The sequence below is a fragment of the Mastigoproctus giganteus genome, chromosome 9 (genome assembly GCF_048544385.1).
Source record: "Mastigoproctus giganteus isolate SK-2022 chromosome 9, ASM4854438v1, whole genome shotgun sequence".
Classification (NCBI taxonomy): domain Eukaryota; kingdom Metazoa; phylum Arthropoda; class Arachnida; order Uropygi; family Thelyphonidae; genus Mastigoproctus; species Mastigoproctus giganteus.
Genome location: NC_143583.1, coordinates 91205403 through 91232312, shown reverse-complemented (window position 1 = coordinate 91232312; position 26910 = coordinate 91205403). Strand labels below are relative to the sequence as shown.

Here is a 26910-nt window from a genome sequence, read left to right as displayed (position 1 = left end):
AGAGAAAATTTTGGCAAAAAACGTACAATAAAAACCCTGCTAAATCATTAGTGAAATATATATAAAAGTAAAAGGCAGGAATACTAAGATATGTGTAAAAGAGGCTAAAAATATCTTGGAATATTTTAGTAAAGATGTGGAAAACAAGTGTCAAGAAAGTGGGAAAGTGTTTTGACATTTAATTAACAAATGTGAAACAAGGTAAAGTGATAACGGTCAAATTTTAATTTAATGAATTGCTAAATGAAGAGGCTGAAGACATCACAGAGAAAGAGGAACGGTTAAAATGTAGAAAAATTTGAGTGCTTTGAAATGCATGGAAGACAAGTAAGAAATCACAGTGACTGTAGATGAAATTAGACTTGAAATGCAAGCTAGAGGGAAAATAGTATCATTACTATTATGTTTCCTGAACTTGGCAGTATGAAACACACTCAAGTTCAGAAAACCTGACTAAGTTGTCTATATTTTCTTTTTCTCATAAAAGATGTAAGTAAATAAATATGTGAAGGGTAAAATAACCCAAATAAATATTGTAAATAAATATAATAATTTAATTTCCCTGTACGCAAAAATTAAGGTTTAGATTTTTTTTTTATTATTATTATATTTTTTAACATAATGCATGACAGCCTAAAAGTTTCAATCAACAATCAGGTTCCTTTCTTCCTTTATTTCTTATTGTTTGACTTTTAAAGCAATCCTAATAATAAAAATTAATCATCCTTGGTTCACTGTCTTTGAACTAAATTGAATGATCCCTTACTGTATTTGTGAGAATACACTAAATTTTGCATTTCTCAAAAAAAAAAAAAAAAAAAACCATAAATACATGCTGGATTTTTTGCTTAATATACCTTAATTTCAATGTATACAAATCCAGTAAAATCTAAAGGTCCTGGTAAATCTGATGTCCACACGAATTTTTCCAGGACCTTACGAGTAAAACTTATCTAGAAGGTGCACAAACCATCTTTCAATACTGCAATGATTTCATTGACCTTCCGGCGCCTCCGTAGCCAGGTGGGAAGGAGCAGCAGTGCGTAGCACACGCTTCTTGATTAGACCGGGGTTCGAGCCCGTCACCACCAAATACGGAGGATGCGGAAAGGTCAGGGAATGACCACCGCATATTCCTGGAGCAATATGGCCTTAGTTGCTAATGATCCTAAAAACCAAATAACAAACAAACAAACAACAAACATTGACCTTCCATTTACCAAGAAAGTGAGAGGTTTTTGGAGATCTTGAAAAAATATTTGCATGCTATAGTTGGATACTAAATTTTAGGGGTATCGAAGAATGGAATGTGTTTTCTCAACTGCAGATTAACTTTGATTTTTGTGAGGAACTTAGCAATTCCAAAACACATAGTTCCCATTTGGAAATCTCAGTCAGCTCTGATTTTTTTTTTGTAGCCGGAATATTTATAATAAAATAACAGTGCCAATTTTTGTTTATTGTCATTTCACGTGCATCTTATTTTCAAATGGTGGCAGCACTTATCTTTTATAAAAATGTCATGCTGATTCTTCCATTATTAATGGTGGAGTTGAATATGTTCCAGAGCTGCCCTACATGATACATTTCATTATTAATGAGGTAGGTATTTCAAGTTTGCTGATGATATACAGAGGTGGGCAGGGTAATTAACCTTCTGCTACTAGTATGGCATCTGAAAGATGTCACTTTTTTAAAATTTTTCTTTTTTTTTTAATTTATAAACAAAATCAAATCCTCCCATGTACCTTTGCCCACTAACATTCTCTAGCTGGTTATACAGTATTTTCTGTTTTAATTTCTGCACAGTATGAAATTATGAGGCATTAATTATTTTGTTTAGCATTTAATAGACATAAGGAGGCAAAATCATCTCTTTCTTCTAGGCTAGTGTTTCCCAAATGGTGTTCTGTGGAACCCTGGGGTTCTGTGAAGTGAAGGTGCAGGTTGTGCCAGAAAATAAGGGGAGGGGGGGAGAACATTAGAATAACATTTCAAGACTTAAAAAGAATTCTAATAATCTTTCTCAAAGAATTAGATATTTTTTATAATAATTTTAATTTAAGAAATCACAGCATGTTCATATGTTAATCAAATGAATTATATGTATGTAATTTTAAATGATAAACATTATATTGTTTAAATAAGAGATGGTACAAACTTTTGGCAGTGCTGAACTATGATGTACTGATTGCATGTGCAGTGTCAGTATCCCACAAACGAGCAGTCTGTAGTGGGAGAGCTGTTGATCACAGGCTTCTGTAATTTTTTAATTGGGGTTCCATAATTTTTTAATTATGAAAGGGCTCCCTAGCCAAATTAATTCAATTCCTATTCCTACAGGGCATCTGTGAGATGCCAGCAATAGGTGGCTGATTTGCTGTAGGGTTTTGGCTTTGCATCTAAGTGTGAACAGCTGACCAAAATACAGGCATTCATATTGCATCTAGATGCCACATGAGCATCTAGCTTTCAATCTAGGGATGATGTACCCTGAAAAAACATAATAAAAATGTTCTGTATTGTTATTATTATTCGTTTTCCTCATTTATTTTCATTTGATTTTTTTTAATGAATGCCTCAAGTACAAGAGGTATTAGAACTTATAGTACTTAATATTATTCATGAGTTGAACATTGAGAAGATGGAAGAAGATACTTGTTGACATTATACTTGAATTCCTATAGATTGTCATTTTCAGGAAAAATGTACGAAGGGAGGTTGTTCCAGAAAATGGAAGTTGAATGAATAAATGAGGAAGAAGAAAAGTTGGTTCTGTGAGTTTCAAATTGTACAGCAAAAGGATATTGACTGATTGCAGCACATGTTCGGACTGGTTTGAGAGAGAGAGAGAGAGAGAGAGAGAGAGAGAGAGAGAGAGAGAGAGAGAGAGAGAGAGAGAGAGAGCAGGAATTATAGAAGCCAGTTCAGAAGAACAGCTATAGCTGTTCAGAAGAACAGCTATAGAAAAAGGCATGCAGCAGAAACAAAATGTCTACGAGACAGAAAGTGAAGAGACTTTGTTAGAGATGAGTCATTAATTAGCCTAACTGCCCTCTTTTGCTTTTGAATGGAATCTAGAAGCCTCAGAATGGGAGCACTGCTCCAGCTGTGGGAAAAATATTCCATGGTAGGGTGGATTTGTGATTTCTACAGAGTTGAACAGCTGGAAGAAAAGCAATGCTGAGAGTGAAAGAGAAAATCCATTTTTTTAGATGGAGAGGAAGCAATATTTATGATGTGCTTATGCCAAGAGAGATTAGAAGTAAGTATAATCCCCAATAGAGACATGTGAACGTGTCTAGAAATCAGTGTCATCAAAGAAAAGCATAGGAGCCAAAGAATCCTTTTTGCAAGATATAAGACAGGACTGAGTTTTAGAAGGATTGAAATCAACTAAGTTATCTTTGCCCCACTTGAGAATTACCTGGAGATCAGCATTTAAGGAATTGGTAGTGAATATTCAAGAAGCTAAAACTATTTGTGCAGGGCAAGGTTCTCAAACTGGAAAGTAGAATGCAATCTGCTATCATCAGTAGAACTATGGATAGGATTTCCGGTCAGTGGAAGAAGGTCATTAATATACAAGAGGGAAAGAGTAGGAGAAAGAACTAAACCTTGGAGAAATTAAAGACAGAGAGCTATCTCCCATCACTCTCAGTGAGTGATCATAGAGAAAATTGGATATCCAATTACAAAAAAAAAACAGTCCACTTCACTTCACAGAACCCCAGGGTTCCACAGAACACCAAATGGTGTTCTGTGGAACCCTGGGGTTCTGTGAAGTGAAGGTGCAGGTTGTGCCAGAAAATAAGGGGAGGGGGGGAGAACATTAGAATAACATTTCAAGACTTAAAAAGAATTCTAATAATCTTTCTCAAAGAATTAGATATTTTTTATAATAATTTTAATTTAAGAAATCACAGCATGTTCATATGTTAATCAAATGAATTATATGTATGTAATTTTAAATGATAAACATTATATTGTTTAAATAAGAGATGGTACAAACTTTTGGCAGTGCTGAACTATGATGTACTGATTGCATGTGCAGTGTCAGTATCCCACAAACGAGCAGTCTGTAGTGGGAGAGCTGTTGATCACAGGCTTCTGTAATTTTTTAATTGGGGTTCCATAATTTTTTAATTATGAAAGGGCTCCCTAGCCAAATTAATTCAATTCCTATTCCTACAGGGCATCTGTGAGATGCCAGCAATAGGTGGCTGATTTGCTGTAGGGTTTTGGCTTTGCATCTAAGTGTGAACAGCTGACCAAAATACAGGCATTCATATTGCATCTAGATGCCACATGAGCATCTAGCTTTCAATCTAGGGATGATGTACCCTGAAAAAACATAATAAAAATGTTCTGTATTGTTATTATTATTCGTTTTCCTCATTTATTTTCATTTGATTTTTTTTAATGAATGCCTCAAGTACAAGAGGTATTAGAACTTATAGTACTTAATATTATTCATGAGTTGAACATTGAGAAGATGGAAGAAGATACTTGTTGACATTATACTTGAATTCCTATAGATTGTCATTTTCAGGAAAAATGTACGAAGGGAGGTTGTTCCAGAAAATGGAAGTTGAATGAATAAATGAGGAAGAAGAAAAGTTGGTTCTGTGAGTTTCAAATTGTACAGCAAAAGGATATTGACTGATTGCAGCACATGTTCGGACTGGTTTGAAAGAGAGAGAGAGAGAGAGAGAGAGAGAGAGAGAGAGAGAGAGAGAGAGAGAGAGAGAGAGCAGGAATTATAGAAGCCAGTTCAGAAGAACAGCTATAGCTGTTCAGAAGAACAGCTATAGAAAAAGGCATGCAGCAGAAACAAAATGTCTACGAGACAGAAAGTGAAGAGACTTTGTTAGAGATGAGTCATTAATTAGCCTAACTGCCCTCTTTTGCTTTTGAATGGAATCTAGAAGCCTCAGAATGGGAGCACTGCTCCAGCTGTGGGAAAAATATTCCATGGTAGGGTGGATTTGTGATTTCTACAGAGTTGAACAGCTGGAAGAAAAGCAATGCTGAGAGTGAAAGAGAAAATCCATTTTTTTAGATGGAGAGGAAGCAATATTTATGATGTGCTTATGCCAAGAGAGATTAGAAGTAAGTATAATCCCCAATAGAGACATGTGAACGTGTCTAGAAATCAGTGTCATCAAAGAAAAGCATAGGAGCCAAAGAATCCTTTTTGCAAGATATAAGACAGGACTGAGTTTTAGAAGGATTGAAATCAACTAAGTTATCTTTGCCCCACTTGAGAATTACCTGGAGATCAGCATTTAAGGAATTGGTAGTGAATATTCAAGAAGCTAAAACTATTTGTGCAGGGCAAGGTTCTCAAACTGGAAAGTAGAATGCAATCTGCTATCATCAGTAGAACTATGGATAGGATTTCCGGTCAGTGGAAGAAGGTCATTAATATACAAGAGGGAAAGAGTAGGAGAAAGAACTAAACCTTGGAGAAATTAAAGACAGAGAGCTATCTCCCATCACTCTCAGTGAGTGATCATAGAGAAAATTGGATATCCAATTACAAAAAAAAAACAGTCCACTTCACTTCACAGAACCCCAGGGTTCCACAGAACACCAAATGGTGTTCTGTGGAACCCTGGGGTTCTGTGAAGTGAAGGTGCAGGTTGTGCCAGAAAATAAGGGGAGGGGGGGAGAACATTAGAATAACATTTCAAGACTTAAAAAGAATTCTAATAATCTTTCTCAAAGAATTAGATATTTTTTATAATAATTTTAATTTAAGAAATCACAGCATGTTCATATGTTAATCAAATGAATTATATGTAATTTTAAATGATAAACATTATATTGTTTAAATAAGAGATGGTACAAACTTTTGGCAGTGCTGAACTATGATGTACTGATTGCATGTGCAGTGTCAGTATCCCACAAACGAGCAGTCTGTAGTGGGAGAGCTGTTGATCACAGGCTTCTGTAATTTTTTAATTGGGGTTCCATAATTTTTTAATTATGAAAGGGCTCCCTAGCCAAATTAATTCAATTCCTATTCCTACAGGGCATCTGTGAGATGCCAGCAATAGGTGGCTGATTTGCTGTAGGGTTTTGGCTTTGCATCTAAGTGTGAACAGCTGACCAAAATACAGGCATTCATATTGCATCTAGATGCCACATGAGCATCTAGCTTTCAATCTAGGGATGATGTACCCTGAAAAAACATAATAAAAATGTTCTGTATTGTTATTATTATTCGTTTTCCTCATTTATTTTCATTTGATTTTTTTTAATGAATGCCTCAAGTACAAGAGGTATTAGAACTTATAGTACTTAATATTATTCATGAGTTGAACATTGAGAAGATGGAAGAAGATACTTGTTGACATTATACTTGAATTCCTATAGATTGTCATTTTCAGGAAAAATGTACGAAGGGAGGTTGTTCCAGAAAATGGAAGTTGAATGAATAAATGAGGAAGAAGAAAAGTTGGTTCTGTGAGTTTCAAATTGTACAGCAAAAGGATATTGACTGATTGCAGCACATGTTCGGACTGGTTTGAAAGAGAGAGAGAGAGAGAGAGAGAGAGAGAGAGAGAGAGAGAGAGAGAGAGAGAGAGAGAGAGCAGGAATTATAGAAGCCAGTTCAGAAGAACAGCTATAGCTGTTCAGAAGAACAGCTATAGAAAAAGGCATGCAGCAGAAACAAAATGTCTACGAGACAGAAAGTGAAGAGACTTTGTTAGAGATGAGTCATTAATTAGCCTAACTGCCCTCTTTTGCTTTTGAATGGAATCTAGAAGCCTCAGAATGGGAGCACTGCTCCAGCTGTGGGAAAAATATTCCATGGTAGGGTGGATTTGTGATTTCTACAGAGTTGAACAGCTGGAAGAAAAGCAATGCTGAGAGTGAAAGAGAAAATCCATTTTTTTAGATGGAGAGGAAGCAATATTTATGATGTGCTTATGCCAAGAGAGATTAGAAGTAAGTATAATCCCCAATAGAGACATGTGAACGTGTCTAGAAATCAGTGTCATCAAAGAAAAGCATAGGAGCCAAAGAATCCTTTTTGCAAGATATAAGACAGGACTGAGTTTTAGAAGGATTGAAATCAACTAAGTTATCTTTGCCCCACTTGAGAATTACCTGGAGATCAGCATTTAAGGAATTGGTAGTGAATATTCAAGAAGCTAAAACTATTTGTGCAGGGCAAGGTTCTCAAACTGGAAAGTAGAATGCAATCTGCTATCATCAGTAGAACTATGGATAGGATTTCCGGTCAGTGGAAGAAGGTCATTAATATACAAGAGGGAAAGAGTAGGAGAAAGAACTAAACCTTGGAGAAATTAAAGACAGAGAGCTATCTCCCATCACTCTCAGTGAGTGATCATAGAGAAAATTGGATATCCAATTACAAAAAAAAAACAGTCCACTTCACTTCACAGAACCCCAGGGTTCCACAGAACACCAAATGGTGTTCTGTGGAACCCTGGGGTTCTGTGAAGTGAAGGTGCAGGTTGTGCCAGAAAATAAGGGGAGGGGGGGAGAACATTAGAATAACATTTCAAGACTTAAAAAGAATTCTAATAATCTTTCTCAAAGAATTAGATATTTTTTATAATAATTTTAATTTAAGAAATCACAGCATGTTCATATGTTAATCAAATGAATTATATGTAATTTTAAATGATAAACATTATATTGTTTAAATAAGAGATGGTACAAACTTTTGGCAGTGCTGAACTATGATGTACTGATTGCATGTGCAGTGTCAGTATCCCACAAACGAGCAGTCTGTAGTGGGAGAGCTGTTGATCACAGGCTTCTGTAATTTTTTAATTGGGGTTCCATAATTTTTTAATTATGAAAGGGCTCCCTAGCCAAATTAATTCAATTCCTATTCCTACAGGGCATCTGTGAGATGCCAGCAATAGGTGGCTGATTTGCTGTAGGGTTTTGGCTTTGCATCTAAGTGTGAACAGCTGACCAAAATACAGGCATTCATATTGCATCTAGATGCCACATGAGCATCTAGCTTTCAATCTAGGGATGATGTACCCTGAAAAAACATAATAAAAATGTTCTGTATTGTTATTATTATTCGTTTTCCTCATTTATTTTCATTTGATTTTTTTTAATGAATGCCTCAAGTACAAGAGGTATTAGAACTTATAGTACTTAATATTATTCATGAGTTGAACATTGAGAAGATGGAAGAAGATACTTGTTGACATTATACTTGAATTCCTATAGATTGTCATTTTCAGGAAAAATGTACGAAGGGAGGTTGTTCCAGAAAATGGAAGTTGAATGAATAAATGAGGAAGAAGAAAAGTTGGTTCTGTGAGTTTCAAATTGTACAGCAAAAGGATATTGACTGATTGCAGCACATGTTCGGACTGGTTTGAAAGAGAGAGAGAGAGAGAGAGAGAGAGAGAGAGAGAGAGAGAGAGAGAGAGAGAGAGAGAGCAGGAATTATAGAAGCCAGTTCAGAAGAACAGCTATAGCTGTTCAGAAGAACAGCTATAGAAAAAGGCATGCAGCAGAAACAAAATGTCTACGAGACAGAAAGTGAAGAGACTTTGTTAGAGATGAGTCATTAATTAGCCTAACTGCCCTCTTTTGCTTTTGAATGGAATCTAGAAGCCTCAGAATGGGAGCACTGCTCCAGCTGTGGGAAAAATATTCCATGGTAGGGTGGATTTGTGATTTCTACAGAGTTGAACAGCTGGAAGAAAAGCAATGCTGAGAGTGAAAGAGAAAATCCATTTTTTTAGATGGAGAGGAAGCAATATTTATGATGTGCTTATGCCAAGAGAGATTAGAAGTAAGTATAATCCCCAATAGAGACATGTGAACGTGTCTAGAAATCAGTGTCATCAAAGAAAAGCATAGGAGCCAAAGAATCCTTTTTGCAAGATATAAGACAGGACTGAGTTTTAGAAGGATTGAAATCAACTAAGTTATCTTTGCCCCACTTGAGAATTACCTGGAGATCAGCATTTAAGGAATTGGTAGTGAATATTCAAGAAGCTAAAACTATTTGTGCAGGGCAAGGTTCTCAAACTGGAAAGTAGAATGCAATCTGCTATCATCAGTAGAACTATGGATAGGATTTCCGGTCAGTGGAAGAAGGTCATTAATATACAAGAGGGAAAGAGTAGGAGAAAGAACTAAACCTTGGAGAAATTAAAGACAGAGAGCTATCTCCCATCACTCTCAGTGAGTGATCATAGAGAAAATTGGATATCCAATTACAAAAAAAAAAACAGTCCACAATCTATGAGATGGAAGTTTATTTAGGAGACCTTTTTGCTAAACACAATAAAAGCCTTTGAAATGTCAAGAACAAGGGCTTGGGTTTTTCCATTGAATTTGTCCATATATGTGTAACATAAGCCAGTATATTGCCAGTGGATTCTGTCAATATGCATTCATCATGGAACCAAATGGAAGGTGTTTAGATAGTTTAAGAGTTGGCAGTTAACTGATAATTCTCCATTACTTTAGAATGAGTAGAAGTGGGTGCAATGGAATGATGATTGGAATGGCGGGATTTGTCAACCTTTTTAGGAACTGGCTGGATATGAGCAAATTTCCAAGCAGAAGGTGAAACACCTCTGAAATAAGAAAGTGAAAAATGGCAACAGAATAGTAGCAAGCCCAGGAGCACAGGTTTTAAGAACAAGTGGAGAAATACCATCAGGACCTGGAGCTTTCTTAGCATGAAGATTGTTCAAAAACCTTCTGATATCCTTTTGGAAGACCACAGGAGGCATTAAATGGAGTATACTGGAAATGGTAGGAGGTGTTTTACCAAGATCATTAATACACAAGTTAGAAGAAAAGTAAGATGCTAGAAGGTCAGCTTTATCTTTGGCTGAAGTGGCAATAGAACCATCTGTTTTTGACAGAGGTGGGAATAGAAATGGGCAAAAAGTTTCAGCCAGTAGCTTTGGCAAGAGACCAGAATGCTTGATTATCATTTGGACAAGAAGCAAGTTTTCTACTCTTAGCTTGTACGAAATCTAGTTTGGACTGATTAATAACTACTTTACAGTTGTTGCAAGCTTTGTTGTTGGAAAAAAATGAACCTGGAGATTTGGATACAAACCAATTGCGATATGCAGCATTGTTATCTTGAACAGCCTGAGCACATTTATTGGAAAACCAAGGTTTAGATAAAGGATGAGATTTTAAGGTAGATTGTGGAATAAAGCATTTCATCCCTACAAGAATAATTTCACTGACATGATCTGAGCAAACGTTGACATTACAAGATTTGAAATAGTAATCCAACCAAGGAAAAGAAGAAAAGAATCTGGCAAATCATCACATTTTGCATTCTTGTAATGCCAAACAACACAGGATTGAAAATGGCCATGAGAGAAAGGCTCTATTGGAGAAGAATCCATCACCAAGTCATGATCTCAGCTGCCTAGAGGACCATTCACCTCAACTGTGTACTTAGAAGGATTGTTTGTGAGAAAAAGATCAAGCATGTTGCCTGTATGGTTATGATTGTCTACTATTCTGGTAGGGAGATGAACAATCTGTGCAAGGTCATTAGTGATTGTAAAATCTCAACCAACTGGGTCTGCTTGACTAGAAAATGGAAGCCACCTGGAGTTGTGAACATTAAAATCACCAAGGAAAATAACCTCACTGTTTGGAAAGTCAGACTGGAGAAAGTCAAGTTACAAAGAGAGGAAGTCAAAGAGCTCCAAGTGATTAGTGGAGTTGGGAGAACCGTAGAGACAACAGATGAATTTGACACAATGAGGTAGAGAGATTTTAAGCCAGAGAAGATCAAAGAGAGGAGATTCCAAATTACCACTTCTCTGACAGGAAATATCGGAACGGACATATGCACAAGTACCACCTTTGAGGCAAAAGAAATCATACAGTGAATAATTTGGGCAGCTAAGATGAGCAGTAGTTGAATTAGCCAATAACTGGGATTCTCTCAGAAAAAGTACATGGCATTTGGCAGACTGCAAGTGGAAATGGACATCATTGAGATTAGAATTGAGACCACATATATTTGTGAAATGAACTAGGAAGTGCTTGGGAGGTTTAGATCTTTTCGCAGATAAGCTTGCTCTATTAGTTTGACAATTCATGGTGTATTCAATAGTAAGAAAAAGTGGGTGAGACATGCTGTATGAAGTAATGAAATTTTTGGATATGGCGTACACGTGGTAAGAATATACCCAGATCCTTGACATAACGTGGCCTCGACAATGCTCCCCGCATACACACCACTCGGACTCCCTCCAGTCACTATCTGGCAATAGAGGTAGCAAGATTATACACTAGCTGATCCGGAAGCCTCCTTGAGAGTTACCAATAGGTTCGGTCCGGTGTACTAACTAGCGGCCGGCCTGCGAACACCGTTTTAGAGCTGTACCCTCGAAATGTAAGGAAGATTGGATCTCGCTATGATGTACGTCATAACCTCAAAAGTCATCAGTCATACTGCATGATGGAAGAGATGGGGAAGGGTTGACCGGAACTTAGCTCTGGGGACTAAACATGGGTTCCACCACTTCAAGCCTCCAATAAGCAAAGTGGTGGTATTGCACAGGTTGATGAGAGTCATCTACCACCTAGTATTGCCTGGTAACAGAGGGGCAGCATTCCTCCATGTGGTGTGGTGGGCGCCTGCGTAGCCAGGTGGGAAGGAGCAGCAGTGCGTAGCACATGCTTCTTGATTAGACCAGGGTTCGAGCCCGTCACCACCAAATACGGAGGATGCGGAAAGGTCAGGGAATGACCACTGCATATTCCGGAGCAATATGGCCTTAGTTAATGCTCCTAAAAACCAAATAACAAACTAACAAACAATATCCTCCATGTGGTGTTTGTGCCACACCTCGACCCCTGTTTGGTTCATACCTGGGTGGTCACCCACAGTGTGCTTGTGCATGGAGGTTATACCAGGATTACTAACAGTCCCACCATCGTGAAGGTGCAAGCAGAGGATTTGGCTGTCACAGACCGTCCTGACTTTGCCAAAATTGGGTCTATTTGACTTGAATGTCACCCATCAGTTCCATCAGTGTTTTAGACTTCTACGTATCCAGTACAGCTTGTCTGACCTATCTGAAGAATGCCTGTGACATCCTCAAGGAGAAAATGGGAAGGAAACTGCACATGGGGGACGGAATTTTTAAATCAACTAGATAATTGCTATTTGTATCAACATGTCAGGAAAAAGAATATTCTAGACCTCATCATCATCCATGAACCAGATGATGTAATAGAGTTGACAGTACAGGAACCACTAGCAGGAAGTGATCACAGGGTTCTATGGTGGACGATGAGGAGAAAGGTAGTAGTAGTTAAAGGCAAAGGAATGGGTTATAATTTAATTTCAGGAAAGGAAATTATGACTGCTTAAGATGCTACATGGCCTCTATTAACTGGGTAGATATCTCACAGAGAGTAAACTACAATTGAACAATGGCATACCTTTAAAACATTAATCACAGAAACTTTGAATGCTTATATACCATTAAAAAAATACTTTAACCAAGGAAGATTGCAAGTTGGATGAATAATGGAGTTGCCAGATTACTTGAGCAGAAAAAGATGGCATGAAAAATTTACAGAGCAATAAAAAGTACTGAAGCCTATAACAGCTACAAATTGATCTGTAATAGTGCCACAGAAAAGGTTAGGCTAACAAAGGCAGATTATGAGAAATCGCTAGCAAAGAGAGCAAAGAGGGGGGAATAAGGAATTCTTCACATATATTAATGCAAATAAGAAAAGGACAAACCTTCAGACCCTTGATGTAATGGACGTGGGATAGTATTAGATACCCCAGCTGAAGTTGCAGATGGACTCAACAGTTGCTTTGCATCAGTATTTACAGAAGAAAATCCCTTTGTGTTAAAGAGATATTATGGGAGTGAAGTTGAAAAAATGTAATTAATGATGTTGAAATTTCACGTGTTTATTTAATGAAAAAACCTTTGAGCCTATAGGCCAGTAAGGCTCCTGGGGTTGATGGCATATACCCTATAATCTTAAGGGGGGGGGGCAGCAAGTGAGTGCATTGAACCATTGAGCCTAATTATGAGAGCATCACTGGACTCTGGAGTGGTTCCGTTGAATTGGAAAAGTGCCAATGTGCCATAATCCCATTATCTCCAATACGTAAGGGCAGTTCTAAGAGTGAAGTGGAAAATTACTGGCCAGCCAGTCTAACTTCAGTAGTTGGGAAAATCATGGAGACAATGATCAATGGTGGAATTCAGGATCATTTAGATAGAAATGGAATTCTGAAGGAAACGCAGCATGGTTTTGTAAAGGGAAAATTAATTAATCTGGTTAGCTATTTTGACACAGCCACTCAATAGCTGGACTTAGGGAATAATTTCAACATTTTTTTTTTTTTTTTTGGATTTCAGAAAAGCATTTCATTCAGTCCCACATGAGTGGTTATTTTATAAGTTGGAACAGGTTGGAATCACAGGGAAAATCCTTAGATGGATTGCTGGATGGCTTCAGGGCAGGAGGCAGAGGGTTGTGATAAATGGTTATTCCTCAGATTGGTTTGATGTAAGAAGTGGGATTCCACAAGGATCAGTATTGGGACCGCTGTTGTTTTTGATTTTCATAAATGACATCGATGAAGGGATAGAGGGTGTAATGTCTAAATTTTCAGATGATGTAAAGATTTGTAGAGTAGTTCATGATCACCATTAAGCAGAGCTTCTTCAAAGTGACCTAGATTGATTTCAGGGATGGCCAGAAAAGTGGCAGCTATGCATTAATTCAGCAAAGTGTAAGGTACTGCACCTGGGGAACAGTAATCCCAAAATAACTTATACACTTGGTGGAGTTGAACTAAAGCCGGTAGTGGAGGAAAGGGACTTGGGTATTTTGATACGGTCAGACATGAAGTTCTTGAAGCATCATAGACTGGTTGCAAGGAAAGCCCGTGGTGTACTATCGATGATTTATCGAACAATTGCTAGTAAAGATAAGGACATCATAATCCCATTATATAAGGCTATTGTTAGACCACACTTGGAATACTGGTGTCTCCGTAGCCAGGTGGGAAGGAGCAGCAGTGCGTAGCACACGTTTCTTGATTAGACTGGGGTTCGAGCCCGTGACCACCAAATATGGAGGATGCGGAAAGGTCAGGGAATGACCACCGCATATCCCGGAGCAATATGGCCTTAGTTGCTAATGCTCCTAAAAACCAAATAACAAACAAACAAATTTGGAATACTGTGTTGAAGTGTGGGGACCACACCTAAATAAAGACATTGTACTTCTTGAAAGGGTCCAAAGATGGGTATCTTAGGGGTGCAAGAATAGTTGCTGATGCTATCGAGGCAATGTTCAGTGGGTTGGAAAACTGCTAGCTTGGGGGATTCACAGACTAATAGATTAACAGTAGCCGCAGGAAGAAAATGCACTTCTTAGTGGAAGCAGTGCAAGAAATGATTCTTGCACTGCTTCTAGTGGAATGAGCAGCAGCCTGGAAAGCCAGTTGCTGGAGATTTCAGGAACTGCTGGGGTCATGAAACAAGTAAATACATGGGCTGTGTGAGAGTAACTAAGAGTAAGAACAGGTGCATATATACTTGCATGTACACCAATGCTAGGAGTATAGTAAATAAATTTGATGAATTTGAAGTGCTGGTTAAGACATCCAAGGTGGATATTGTTGGGATATCAGAGACGTGGTGCTACTCAAATATAAGGGATGCAGAATTGGAATATGGTGAGTACAATGTGTACAGATAGGATAGACAGGATAGGAAGGGAGGAGGGGTTATGCTGTTAGTTAAGAAACACATGAAATCTAAGGAAGTGCATCCGGTTGACATAGATGGACAGTGCAATGTTGAGTCAGTTTTGTGTGACATAAGCACTGGGAAAGCAAAAATGAGGCTAGGAGTTTGTTATAGGCCTGATGACTCTGATGAGTACAATGAACAACTATACAGAGAAATAGAGTGGGCCAGTAAATCAGAATGTCTTATTATGGGGGATTTTAACTTCCCAAATATAGACTGGAACTTGTGGGTTGGTCATTTGCAAACTAGCAAGGCTTTTGTGGATTTATTGGATGATTGTTTTCTACAGCAGCATGTTAGAGAGGCAACAAGAGTGAGTAACACTCTTTATCTTATTGTCAGCAGTGATTATTCATGTATTAAGAATTTACAGATAAAGGAACCACTTGGTGGCAGTGATCATGATGTACTGATGTGGGATTTACTTAAAGATGTAACTACCATTAGGGGTAATGGGAAGGGTTTTGCATTCGTAAAGGTGATTACATTGGTCTCAGAGATTTTTTAGATTCTGTACAGTGAGACCACCTGATGATGTGACCAACATCAAATTCTAAATGGGAAGCATTCAAGGAAGTAATTTTGGAAGTTACTAGGCTTTTTATTCCAACTAAGAAATACTATAAGTTCAGGCACAAATGGATGTCGGATGAACTAATGAGACTCGTGGCAGAGAAGAAAAATTCATGGGATGCACATAAATTGTCAGGCGACACAGAAGAATATGGTGAATACAAGCTAGTCTGTAATCAAGTCACAAAGGAGGTTAGGCAAGTGAAGGCAGATTATGAAAAATCCTTAGCAAAGGATGCAAAGAAAAACAGCGAAGATTCTTTACTTATATAAACTATAAAAGTAAGGGGATGAATCAGAATTGTCCACTTGATATCAATAGTTTGACTGTAGATGGTCATTCTCAGATAGCTGCCGAACTAAATGAGTATTTTGCAGCTACATTCACACATGAGGAGTTATTCAAGGAGGAGAGGGCCAGGTGTTCATCAATCTCTAACAGAGAGTTAAATGATATTGCAAAACTGAGAGCAAAGTGAAGGAGAAAACTGATGTGGATGGGATGTATCCAGTTATATTAAAGGAGGCGGCAAAGGAAGTAAGCCAACCCTTAGCCATAATTATGAGAGCATCCTTGAACTTGGGGGAAGTCTGCTCGGACTGGAGACATGCAAATATATCTCCAATTCACAAAGGGGGATCAAAGGGTGACACGAGTAATTACAGACCTGTTAGTTTGACTTCTGTTCCAGGGAAAATAATGGAGTCATTGGTTAAAGAAGAATTGCAGGATCATCTAGACAAGACAGCAGTAATAATTCAGACTTAGCGTGGGTTTGTCAAGGGGAAGTCTTGTCTGACCAGTTTGATTGGATACCATGATGTGGTCACAAAGGAACTGGATGCAAAAAATAATTTTGATATCATATACTTGGATTTCAGGAAAGCTTTTGATATTGTTGCACATGGAAGAATACTGTACAAATTGGAGCAAATGGCATTAACGGCAAGTTGCTACAATAGATAAAAGGATAATTGAGTGGAAGAAGACAAGGGAGTGGTGATCAATGGGTACTGCACTGCGTGGACTAATGTTATTAGTGGTGTTCCTCAGGGTTCGGTGTTGGGCCCGTTGTTGTTTTGTCTATTTACTTCTATTTATTTATTAATGATATTGATGAATTATCATTAATAAATATCTATTTATTAATGACTATGTATATCTTAGTGTACTTGCATCATTTATATACAGCCAATTATAGATTAGCAAATTTGCAATAGCGGCATCGTTTAAATTACATCTCATATTGTGAATACCTTCACAACGAGTTGCCATGAAGCGTTACTTATTCAAAGTAGTGCAATGTCGTTGCAACTCGTCGTGAAGGTATTCACAATATGAGATGTAATTTAAATGATGCCGCTATTGCAAATTTGCTAATCTATAATTGGCTGTGTATAAATGATGCAAGTACACTAAGATATACATAGTCTAACTCTTTCGCAGCTTGAGGCATAAGCCCTTAATGCATTAGAGTCCTATTTATTAATGATATTGATGAAGTTATATCAAGCTTAATGTCAAAATTTGCAGATGGTACAAAGGTTCGTAATGTTGTTAATAACAGTAATGATAGTATGCTGCTGCAACAGCATCTGGAAAAGTTGAGTAGATGGGCTGAAAAATGACAACTGAAGTTTAACATTGACAACTGCAAAGTACTGCATATGGGTAACAGTAACCCCAGAGAAATGTACCCAACCATGTGGTGATACACTCAGGGTAGTGGAGAATGAAAGAGACCTGGGGGTAATTGTGCAGTCAGATATGAAGATTTCTGAGCAGTGCAGACAGGCTACCTGAGTAGGTCATGGGGTCTTGTCAATGATATATAGGAATTTTTGTGAGCAGGGATAAGGAGGTGATTATCCTCTTGTATAAGGCAATGGTCAGGCCACACCTCGAGTACTGTATACAGGTCTGGAAGTCTCATTTTAGGAAGAATGTAGAGTTGCTAGAACAAGCACAGAGAAGGGCAACAAGACTGGTGAAGGAAACAAAGGGGTGCTCTTATGAAGAAAGGCTTAAGTCCTGCAAATTGCAGCTTCTGGAGACTAGGCACCTGTGAGGTGATCTTTTTGAGATGTATAAGGCCTTGAATTCTTCCACGAGGAAGAATCCTGATGCAATTCTTCCTCTTGCTCAGATTACAAACCTGAGGGGGCATAGATTCAAACTGAAGAAAGACAGTTGTAGAATAGATGTGTGGAAGTTTGCCTTTAGGCATCAGGTAGTTAATGCTGGAAGAAACTTCCATCTGTTGTGGTGGAAGTTGATAGCTTAAATAAATTCAAGACAGAACTAGACAAACATTTGGAATGAATGGATCAGTGAAATGGGAATTTTTTTTTTTAGCTGATGCTGTATAAGCTTGCTTTCTTGCATCATGTGCCTCTACTAATGCTAATTGCCTGGTGAGATCAGCAAAAGGGCATCCATATGAGGAAAGACTTCAAGTATATGGGTTGCAGATCTTGGCAACTAGCCACCTTAGAGGAGACTTGATTGAGGTGTTTTAGGCTCTGAGAGGCATAAGTAAAATGAATGAGGATGAAATTTTCAGGGTTATAAATGATTCTAGAACTAGGGGCCATAATTTCAAGTTACATGGGGGGGGATGTTTAGACTGGATTGCAGAAAGTTTTATTTTAGCCAGCAAGTTATAAATTACTGGAATAAGTTACCTACATGGGTGGTAAAGGCTGACAGTTTGGGGAAATTCAAAGGTCAGCTGGATCTACAGGAGGAGGCAAATGATAGGTTTTCTGTTTCCTCTTATTAATTATTATATTTAAAAAATTTTCTTCTTACTATTATCATTATTATTTTCTTCTTATTCTTATTTTTTAGTTATTTTATTTTATTTATTTTTTGTTATTTTATTTTATTTATTTTTTGTTATTTTATTTTATTTATTTTCTTGGCTGGTGCAGCATAAGCCATAAGCTTCCTTGCCCCATTACTAATACTAATATTAATTTTCCTTATTCTTGGTTTAACACCTGCACACATTAAGAGTACTTTATTATTGAAACTTTGTACCTTGTATAGTTATACACCAGAATAACATTAATTTTTTTCAAAGTTTTTGTAGTACTGGCATCATATTGCAGTTTTTGTTCATATTGCAGATTAATTCAACAAATACTGAAAATCTCACCCTTAAAGAGGCAAAGAAATTAATAGAAAACAGTAAAGAAAAGTTGCAGCTAGTTGTAAAAAGAGAAGGTAGAAGCACAGATCCCATAAACTGGTCTTACAAGACTGTTTTTGAACCTTTTGGAAATTATAATAAAGGTAATTTTAAATATTATTGTGAAAAAATTTTTGGAAAAAATTCATCATATCTGACTTAGGAATATATTTTCCATTTTCCAACTGTTGATTCTTCTGGATTAAAGTGAATTAAGATAATTTGTGAATTATACCTCTCTGCTCATTATTTTAAGTAAAGTGATAGAAGAAACCACTAGATAGTATGATAGATATTTTCATGCAAAATTTAAAAGAATTCAAATCACAAAGAGGTAATGAAGGTAAAATTTGCACAAATCATACAAAGTGCATTTTCATCACCTGCTTGTAATTTGACAGCATTATTAACCTTGCAGTGGTTTTGTCAAGTGTTCAGACAAAGTTGTCATTGGAGCAGATTTCTACCCCCAAACTTAATTGCTTACAGCACAGCTATTTCTGAATATATTTATCAGAAAAAATGGGCAAATATCCAAGATAAAATATGATATTCATATAAAGTATAAATCATTATTATAAAAAAGGTTAATTTTCATAACATAACAAACCTGCAGAATTGTTTCATACTCAAAATTGAAATTTTATAGCCACATATGCAAATTGCTGAACAGTTGTTTTTAGTTTTGATCAACGGTACTGTTTTCACCCTCAGTCTAAAAGATAATTTTCATCTTCACTAGTTGTCTAAAAAAAAATCCAAAGTAATTTTAACACCATGCAGGTTAGAAGCCAATAACATGGTAGCAGTTAAGTATCTGTCCTTAATTATTTTTTTCCTAGACAGCTGTAATATGTGCACTAAAAAGATAAAATGTCATGTTTATAACAACAGTACTTATTTATTTTTTTTAAATAAAAATATAAGTAATGTTTCTCAGTCTTATAAAATGACTGCCCCTGAACATTTTTCCTGAATACATAGCCACATATGATGTGGCCACAAATAGATATTCTTTTTTAGAATAGATGCTTGGGTTCAAAAATCAGCCAGCATAGCTAAGGGTATAAAATGTTTTAAAAAAAAATTACTGCTGCCATTGTGAATTCATTTTAAAATACATTTAGAATGTAATTTAATATAAATGCTGTAAGTGCCATGAATGTGTTTATTCCTGGCACTTATAGCATTGTTGCCCATGAAAAAATAATAATAAAGAAAGAATAATAATTGATAATAATAGAAAGAATAATAATAAAAAATTGATAAAAAAGAATTTAGTACTACACATTTTTCAAATTCATTACGGTCAGACAAAATCATGATATATACTACTAGGATGTTGATTGGGTCAATGATATCCCCACTGTGCTTGTCAGGGAAACAGAATACAAAGTGCTAAATAATGCTACTAAATGACCACCAATAAAGTGAATTATGATGACTTGTAAATTATACGTCCATGCTCATTATTTTTAGCAAAGTGATAGAGGAAATTACTAGATAGGTATGATACATATTCTCATACAAAATTCAAAAGAATTCAAATCACTAGCCGGTGATGAAAGTGAAATTTGCACAAAAATGAGATACCATCAGAGTTAGAGGAAGTGGAATTGCAGAACTAGATGATATAGGATTGGCAGGTATCACAGAAACAGAAAAAAAGAATATAGAGGAGCTGCAGATAAATGAAGTAAGATGCAGTTCAAGGAAGATTTGGCAATACCTTTCATAAATAGTATGAAAAAGTTAATTGGCTGGGAAACATTATCCAGTAGAATTATGTAAATAAAATTTAAAATATAAATTTTAATGATCAAAGTAATCTGAAATGTGTGCATATGGCCAAATTAAATGGTTCCAGAAAATTGGAAGCAGAAAAATTCTTTAATATGTTAAAAAAAACTGTAGGACCCCCATGATAAAGAAAGAATACTAATGGTTGCCTTTGACACTAGCTTAGCATCTGATAGACACGTTTTACAATTTTTTTTTTTTTTTTTTTAATTTGGGAAAAAATGAAACCCTCCTGTGTTTCTTTCCCCACTAATATTTTCTAGATGATTATATAGTATTTTCTATTTAGTTTCAATTTACTATGGATTATGAGATGAATTTCCTTCTCATCAGCTGGCAGTTGGTTCTCAATGTTGAAATTGAACACTGTATTGTATATGAATTTGATGTGATCTAGCAAGATGTTATTCACTATGGGGTGTATCTTTACTAGAAGGATTCTCACAGTCTAGCCATTTATTTAGGGACAGATTTAGATTGTAGGGGCCTTAAGGGCCCCTACAATCTAAAGGTATGTAAATTAAGGGTAATATGCATGTAATATGGATTAGAGCATCGGTTCTCAAACTTTTTGGTCTCAGGATCCCTTTACACTCTTAAAAATTATTGAGGACCCCAAAGTCTTAGTATAACATCTTAGTATTATTATGAAAATAGTTTTGACCTCATGGACCCCTTGAAAGGGTCTCTTGAAAGACCACTAGATTAGGACCTAAAACGTATGAGAGTTTTATAGCCTTTTTAGCCTATGGGTTAATCTCACCTTGCATTCATTGTGGATTGGCTGCTTTTATGGCACATTATGGTGTACCATATTGTGTTGTCAAGTTATCCATTTTGGAAACAGGATTACTTATCTGCAGAAAATTTTGACATTATTGAACAACAACATTCACCCATACATATCAACTTGACCCATTATTTCATTGATATATTCACTTTCCTGTTGAAAGCTGCCAGTAAGCTACTAGTTGTGGAATAGAGTAGTTTATAATGTGGTTTGCTATTACCCAGATTAACATTTAAACTGCATTGATTATATTGCAAACTATCATACTGGTTTACATTATGCTTTGATTTACATTTGAAACAAAACTTAAGATGTTAAGAATAATATGCTAAGCGAATATGCAAAATTTTAATATTGTTTCAAATGATGGCTCTGATAGTGGTAAAAAAATTTTCCCCTAAAATGTATGTACAGGCAACCCCCGTATAACACAGTACTTCTACAACAAGGTTTTGCTCTAACACGATTGATAAATTGTGGCAATCCTCACACAACATGGTACTTATATAACACGTTTTAACTCTAACATGGTTAGAGAATTATGGAAAACTTCACAAACAAGATATTTAAGCTTTTGTGCAGAGAAAACCCTGCTATTATGTTGGATGTAATTTTTCAACATTGCCATTCTTTTTTGTGAACTTGATAGCTGTTGACTTGCTAGTCATTATGCAAAAAAAAATTATTGGGAAATCCCTGTATTTTCTTTTGTTGGGAAATCCCCATGTTAGATTCTGTACTATTGAACTTGTGCTTGTTTGAGATCATAAAAAATTGTGACTTCAAAGCATGCAGTTTGTGACTTTTTTTGTAAGGTTATTTTGGTTTTTATTTGATTGTTTATAAATTTTTCCAGGTATGTACCACAAAGCCTGGATTTGTATGAATAATGAATCCTGCGAAACCATCCTATTAAAGTCATACTATTCAAAGTTGTTATAACACATAAAGTATGATAATTGGTCCTGCCTCAATGAAAATATGCAATAAAAATTTTTAAGCACAATTTTTTTATCTGTTTATTAACATATATATTACAAACAAATTCATACTATTCAAAGCTGTTATTATTATTATTATTTATTGCTCCTATATTATTTCTCCCTGATTGGGGGTTCCACCTCATGACAGGTATTGCTACCAAGTACACAGGGTGGTTGTTGTTATGTCTGGTTGCTATTATGTTATGTTGGTCAAGGAACCCTCTTACTATCCTACAGATGTTCAGGATTGCGACTTTCTGCAGTTCCCTGTAGGTGTTCGCTGGGAGACTCATTGCTGCTAGGCTGTTATGTGGGTCTTTGGCACCATACCTGTGGTTGACACAATGATTGGGATGGTCGTTACTTGTTGCATATGCCACATCTCTTTGATCTCCTGTTTGATCTTCCTGTTTGCCACATCTCTTTGTTCTCCTGATTTTTTCCCCATGGGTTTTCTGCAGGTTGCCAGTGTTGGGTACCGCTATGTCAATCAGATAGGTAGCCTTTTCCTTCTTGTCCACAAGGATTTGTCTGGTCTGTTGTGTGGGATTGTCCTATCCGTTATTATGACACGGTCCCAGTACAGCTTGTGGGTTGGGGTTTCTAGTACTTCCTGGGGATTGTACTTGTAGTACAGTACACTTTCTTCGATCAACTGGTATTTCCTTGCCAGCTTCTGATGTATTATTATTATTATTATTATTAGTAGTAGTAGTATGGTGCAAGGAAGTCTGAGGCTAAAAATTCTGAAGAGAGAGTCAGAAGTAGAAGGGAATCACCAAAAAAGAGAAGAATGATGATATCCAACTCAGGACCCTGAGTGTGCCAAGCCCATACTCACCAGATCTGAGCCCCTCGGATTGTTATAACACATAAAGTATGATAATTGGTCCCACCCCAATGAAAATATGCAATAAAAATTTTTAAGCACAATTTTTTTATCTGTTTATTAACATATATATTACAAAAAGGATAATAAAAATGTATTTCTGATTCAGGTTTATTATATACTAAGCAAAGAAAACATTATTACATTTCATTAAAATATTTTAGCAGGCTATATTCAACTGTCTTCTCTTTCTTTAAGTATTCATACATGCGCTTGTAGTTGTTGAAAACTTTATCCATATCTCGGCTGACTTGCATGCTTTGGTCGATGTTGGAGCACCATCCATAACTTGTTTTAAAGCTTCCAGATTTTGAAATATTTTTTTGTATTCTTTGATGGTGAACTCCTTTATTTTCACATTGTCTGCTTCTTCATCATCATTGTTGGCTTCCTCAAACACATGCTGTTGAGCTGAATTAAATTAAGAAGGTCTCCATCAGTCATTTCTTCTGAGTGTGATTCAAACAAGTCACAGACATTTGTAGTGTTCAGTTCATCTAAACCAAGCTGTCTTCCAATGTGTGTTATTTCTTCAACAACAGCTTGCAGGAAAACCCTCAAAATAATTTGAGGCAAAATGTGTTTCCAGACTGCACACATATTGCTTGCAGTTAATTTTTCCCAAGCATGGGAAATATTTTCAATTGCATCTTTGATGCTATATTTTTTCAAGAAGTCAATTAAAGAAATTGCATTGTTGCCTGTTGTTTGAACTATTCCTTGTTCAAAAACTCTTCTTAGGTAATAGACTTTAAATGATTTTAAAGTAGGCTTTAAAAGATTATTCGTTGGTCCATGTGCTGCAATACAGATATTGTGTTTGCTGGTAAAAAATGACTTGTACATTCTCACACGATGTACCAAGTGTAGTTGGATGACCAGTGGCATTAACTAAAATCAATAATGCTTTAAAAGCAATATTGTTATCTTTGCAATAATTTTCAACAGCTGGGAAAAAATATATTGAAAACCAGTCTTCAAAAAGAGACTTGGTCACCCATGCATTCTTATTTGAACTCCAAAAAACTGGAAGTGATCACTGATTGTAACCTCTAAGAGTGCAACGATATGATGAACGATAAATGAGCATTGGTTTCAATTTGAAATCTCCTTCTTCATTGCCTCCCAATAAAATGTTAAACGATCCTTAGCCACCTTATATCCAGGTTGACTTTTTTGGAAATATAAGTTCTGGAAGGCATTCTTTTTCCAAAATAATCCAGTTTCATCAACATTAAAAATTTGTTGGTCTGTATATCCACCTTCCTCCACTATTTTCTTCAAAATATCGGGATATTTAGCTGCAGCTTTTTTATCTGCACCGGCAGACTCATCAGTAATTTTAATATTATGCAATTGAATTCGATTTCTAAAATGGTCAAACCAACCATTGCTTGCAATAAAAGTTTCTTCAGTTTCCGTATGAACTCCGTTTTTTTTCACTGCCATAAAGAGACTCAAAGCTTTTGTTTGAATTGCCGCTTTGCTAAGAGGAATACATTTTTGATTTCAGTATTCCCCCCACACAGATAAGAGGTGTTCCATTTCAATGTAATGCTTCTATTCCTAGTACACTTAGTTGTTTACAAGCCACAAAAAGCTGATGCAACTTTACCTTTTTCTTTTATTTCACCTGCATGTTTTATATTACATACCATAGATTCATGCATTCCAACATCTTGGCTTATTTTAAGCACACCTATTTTAAATGACATGCACATGCTATCGCCATGTGCATGTCAATTTATTACATCAAATTTTTGTTCTAATGTAATAAACAAGCCTCTTCTTTTTTGCATTTGATTTATTTGCGCTACAAGTATTCTTCCTTGTTCATATTTGCTAAGGGCAGTTTATCAAAATTTAAAATATAATACAGTGCTGTACACGTATATAGGATAACAAGCTGCAGCACATCTTCACACGACAATATCCATGTGTGGACTGACTGGGGAGTGTTTGGTTGATGCAACACGGTGTGAGTCATTGATAACTCACATGTAATTTTTGGCACAATTTGGAATAAAAACTCATACTAACCGAATTTTGACTCATATTAAATAAGTCTGGTGTCATTTTATAATTCATACTAATCAAGTCTTTGCAGTAATACTAAACTTTGTTCTTAAGAACCGTATTAGAATGATTTCTTTGTTGTGAATTAAATTCCAGCTCTAAATTATGCCTAAGGAATTTAGGCATAATTTGGATAACTGCCCAATTAATTTAAAGAATGGTTTCTAAATTGTTTTGTACCAGCAGTGGAAAACTATTTAAAGCAGAAAAATCTATATTTCAGTTTTATTACTATTGGATAACACCCCATCCAAAAGATTTAAGTCATCAAAACATTGAAGTAATGTAACTACCACCTAATACAGCTTCTTTAATTCAGCCATTAGATCAAGGCATTATATCCACCTTTAAAATTCATTATATCAGAAAATGGTTGTAATGAATTTTGTAAAAAGATTATTCCTAATCTATTGAAGCAACGGAGGCATGGAAACATTTTTCAAATGTGGACTGTATCAGAATCATAGCTTTATTGCTCAAAGAAGTAAAACCACCAACATTAAATGCATGTTGGAAAAATATATGGCCAGAGTCAGTTCACTCGGAAAATATCGTTGAACCAGCAGAAAATGGAATCAGTGCGATAGTAGAACTTGCTAACTTGGTAGGAAGGGAAGGATTTGATGCTATGCTATGACTACTGAAGACGTTCAAGAATTACTGGCAGATATTGGAATAATAGCTTTATCGCTCAAAGAAGTAAAACCACCAACATTAAATGCATGTTGGAAAAATATATGGCCAGAGTCAGTTCGCTCAGAAAATATGGTTGAACCAGCAGAAAATGGAATCAGTGCGATAGTAGAACTTGCTAAGTTGGTAGGAAGGGAAGGATTTGATGCTATGCTATGACTACTGAAGACGTTCAAGAATTACTGGCAGAAAAAGAGGCTGATGAAGCAGATTTGGTGGAAATGGCATTGGAGGTAAACCAGATCAATTCAGGGGATGATTGTGCAGAAGAAAATTCTGAATTTCCAAATGGAAAGTCATAAACAACTTGCTGTCTTTAGCTCTATACCATGAAATTTACAAAGATCTATCGAGCAAAAGCAAACAAACTCAGATTACTGATTTTTTAAAGAGAGCTGAAGATACATGAAATCTAGATGCTGCAGAAGAAAATTCAGAAGGTGAAGATATTCTGCAACAGAAAAAATGTTCTTGTTTAATTGTGCTTAGCAGCGATAAAGAGGAAGAAAATTAAATGAATGTACATTATCTGACATATATGTATCACAGTTTGTAAGACGTGTGTTCAGTTATTACTATTTTTAATAAAAATTAAGTTTCTGATAGTTATAAAAAAATTATGTATTTTTGTTAGCTTTTGGAATGTAACCCCCTTTTTGTATGGATTCTTAGTCCCATATAACACAGTTTCCCACTACACAAGGTTTTATAGGAACCCAACTACTGTGTTATATGAGGGTTACCTGTATATAGTTATGATAACAATAACAGTACTCAACAGATAAAAAAACAATCACATAGAGCTTAATGTATTTATTCTGTTTGGCATGAAAATGAAATATTACATGAAATTTGCAATTATTAAAAAAAAGTGTTAGTTACGATAAAAAATTATGTTAATTAACTCTTCCTTTAGATATTGTATCACCACCTAATTTCATTGGAGTATCAAGTAATAGAAGCCACTGGAGCAATCAAAACGTTTATGTTCAATCTCCAACACGAGGTATTTTTTATGGCATTTTTTTTGTCATTAAAATTCAGTGAGTATAATTAGAGAAATTTTTGATCTGCAATATAGGATTTAATTTTTAGTATTCTAATTTATTCCTTAAAA

The 26910-nt window shown here is 36.0% G+C and overlaps 1 protein-coding gene across 1 annotated transcript in view; it reads left to right on the top strand.

Moving 5' to 3' along the window:
- LOC150080537 (tight junction protein 1-like) overlaps positions 1 to 26910 on the top strand; it is a 489733-nt gene that overhangs the window by 257966 nt on the left and 204857 nt on the right. Inside the window, exons 9-10 of the mRNA XM_090380724.1 lie at positions 18501 to 18666; positions 26710 to 26799. Of these exons, the coding sequence (XP_090236850.1) occupies positions 18501 to 18666; positions 26710 to 26799 (256 nt within the window). The remainder of the gene's footprint in view (positions 1 to 18500; positions 18667 to 26709; positions 26800 to 26910) is intronic.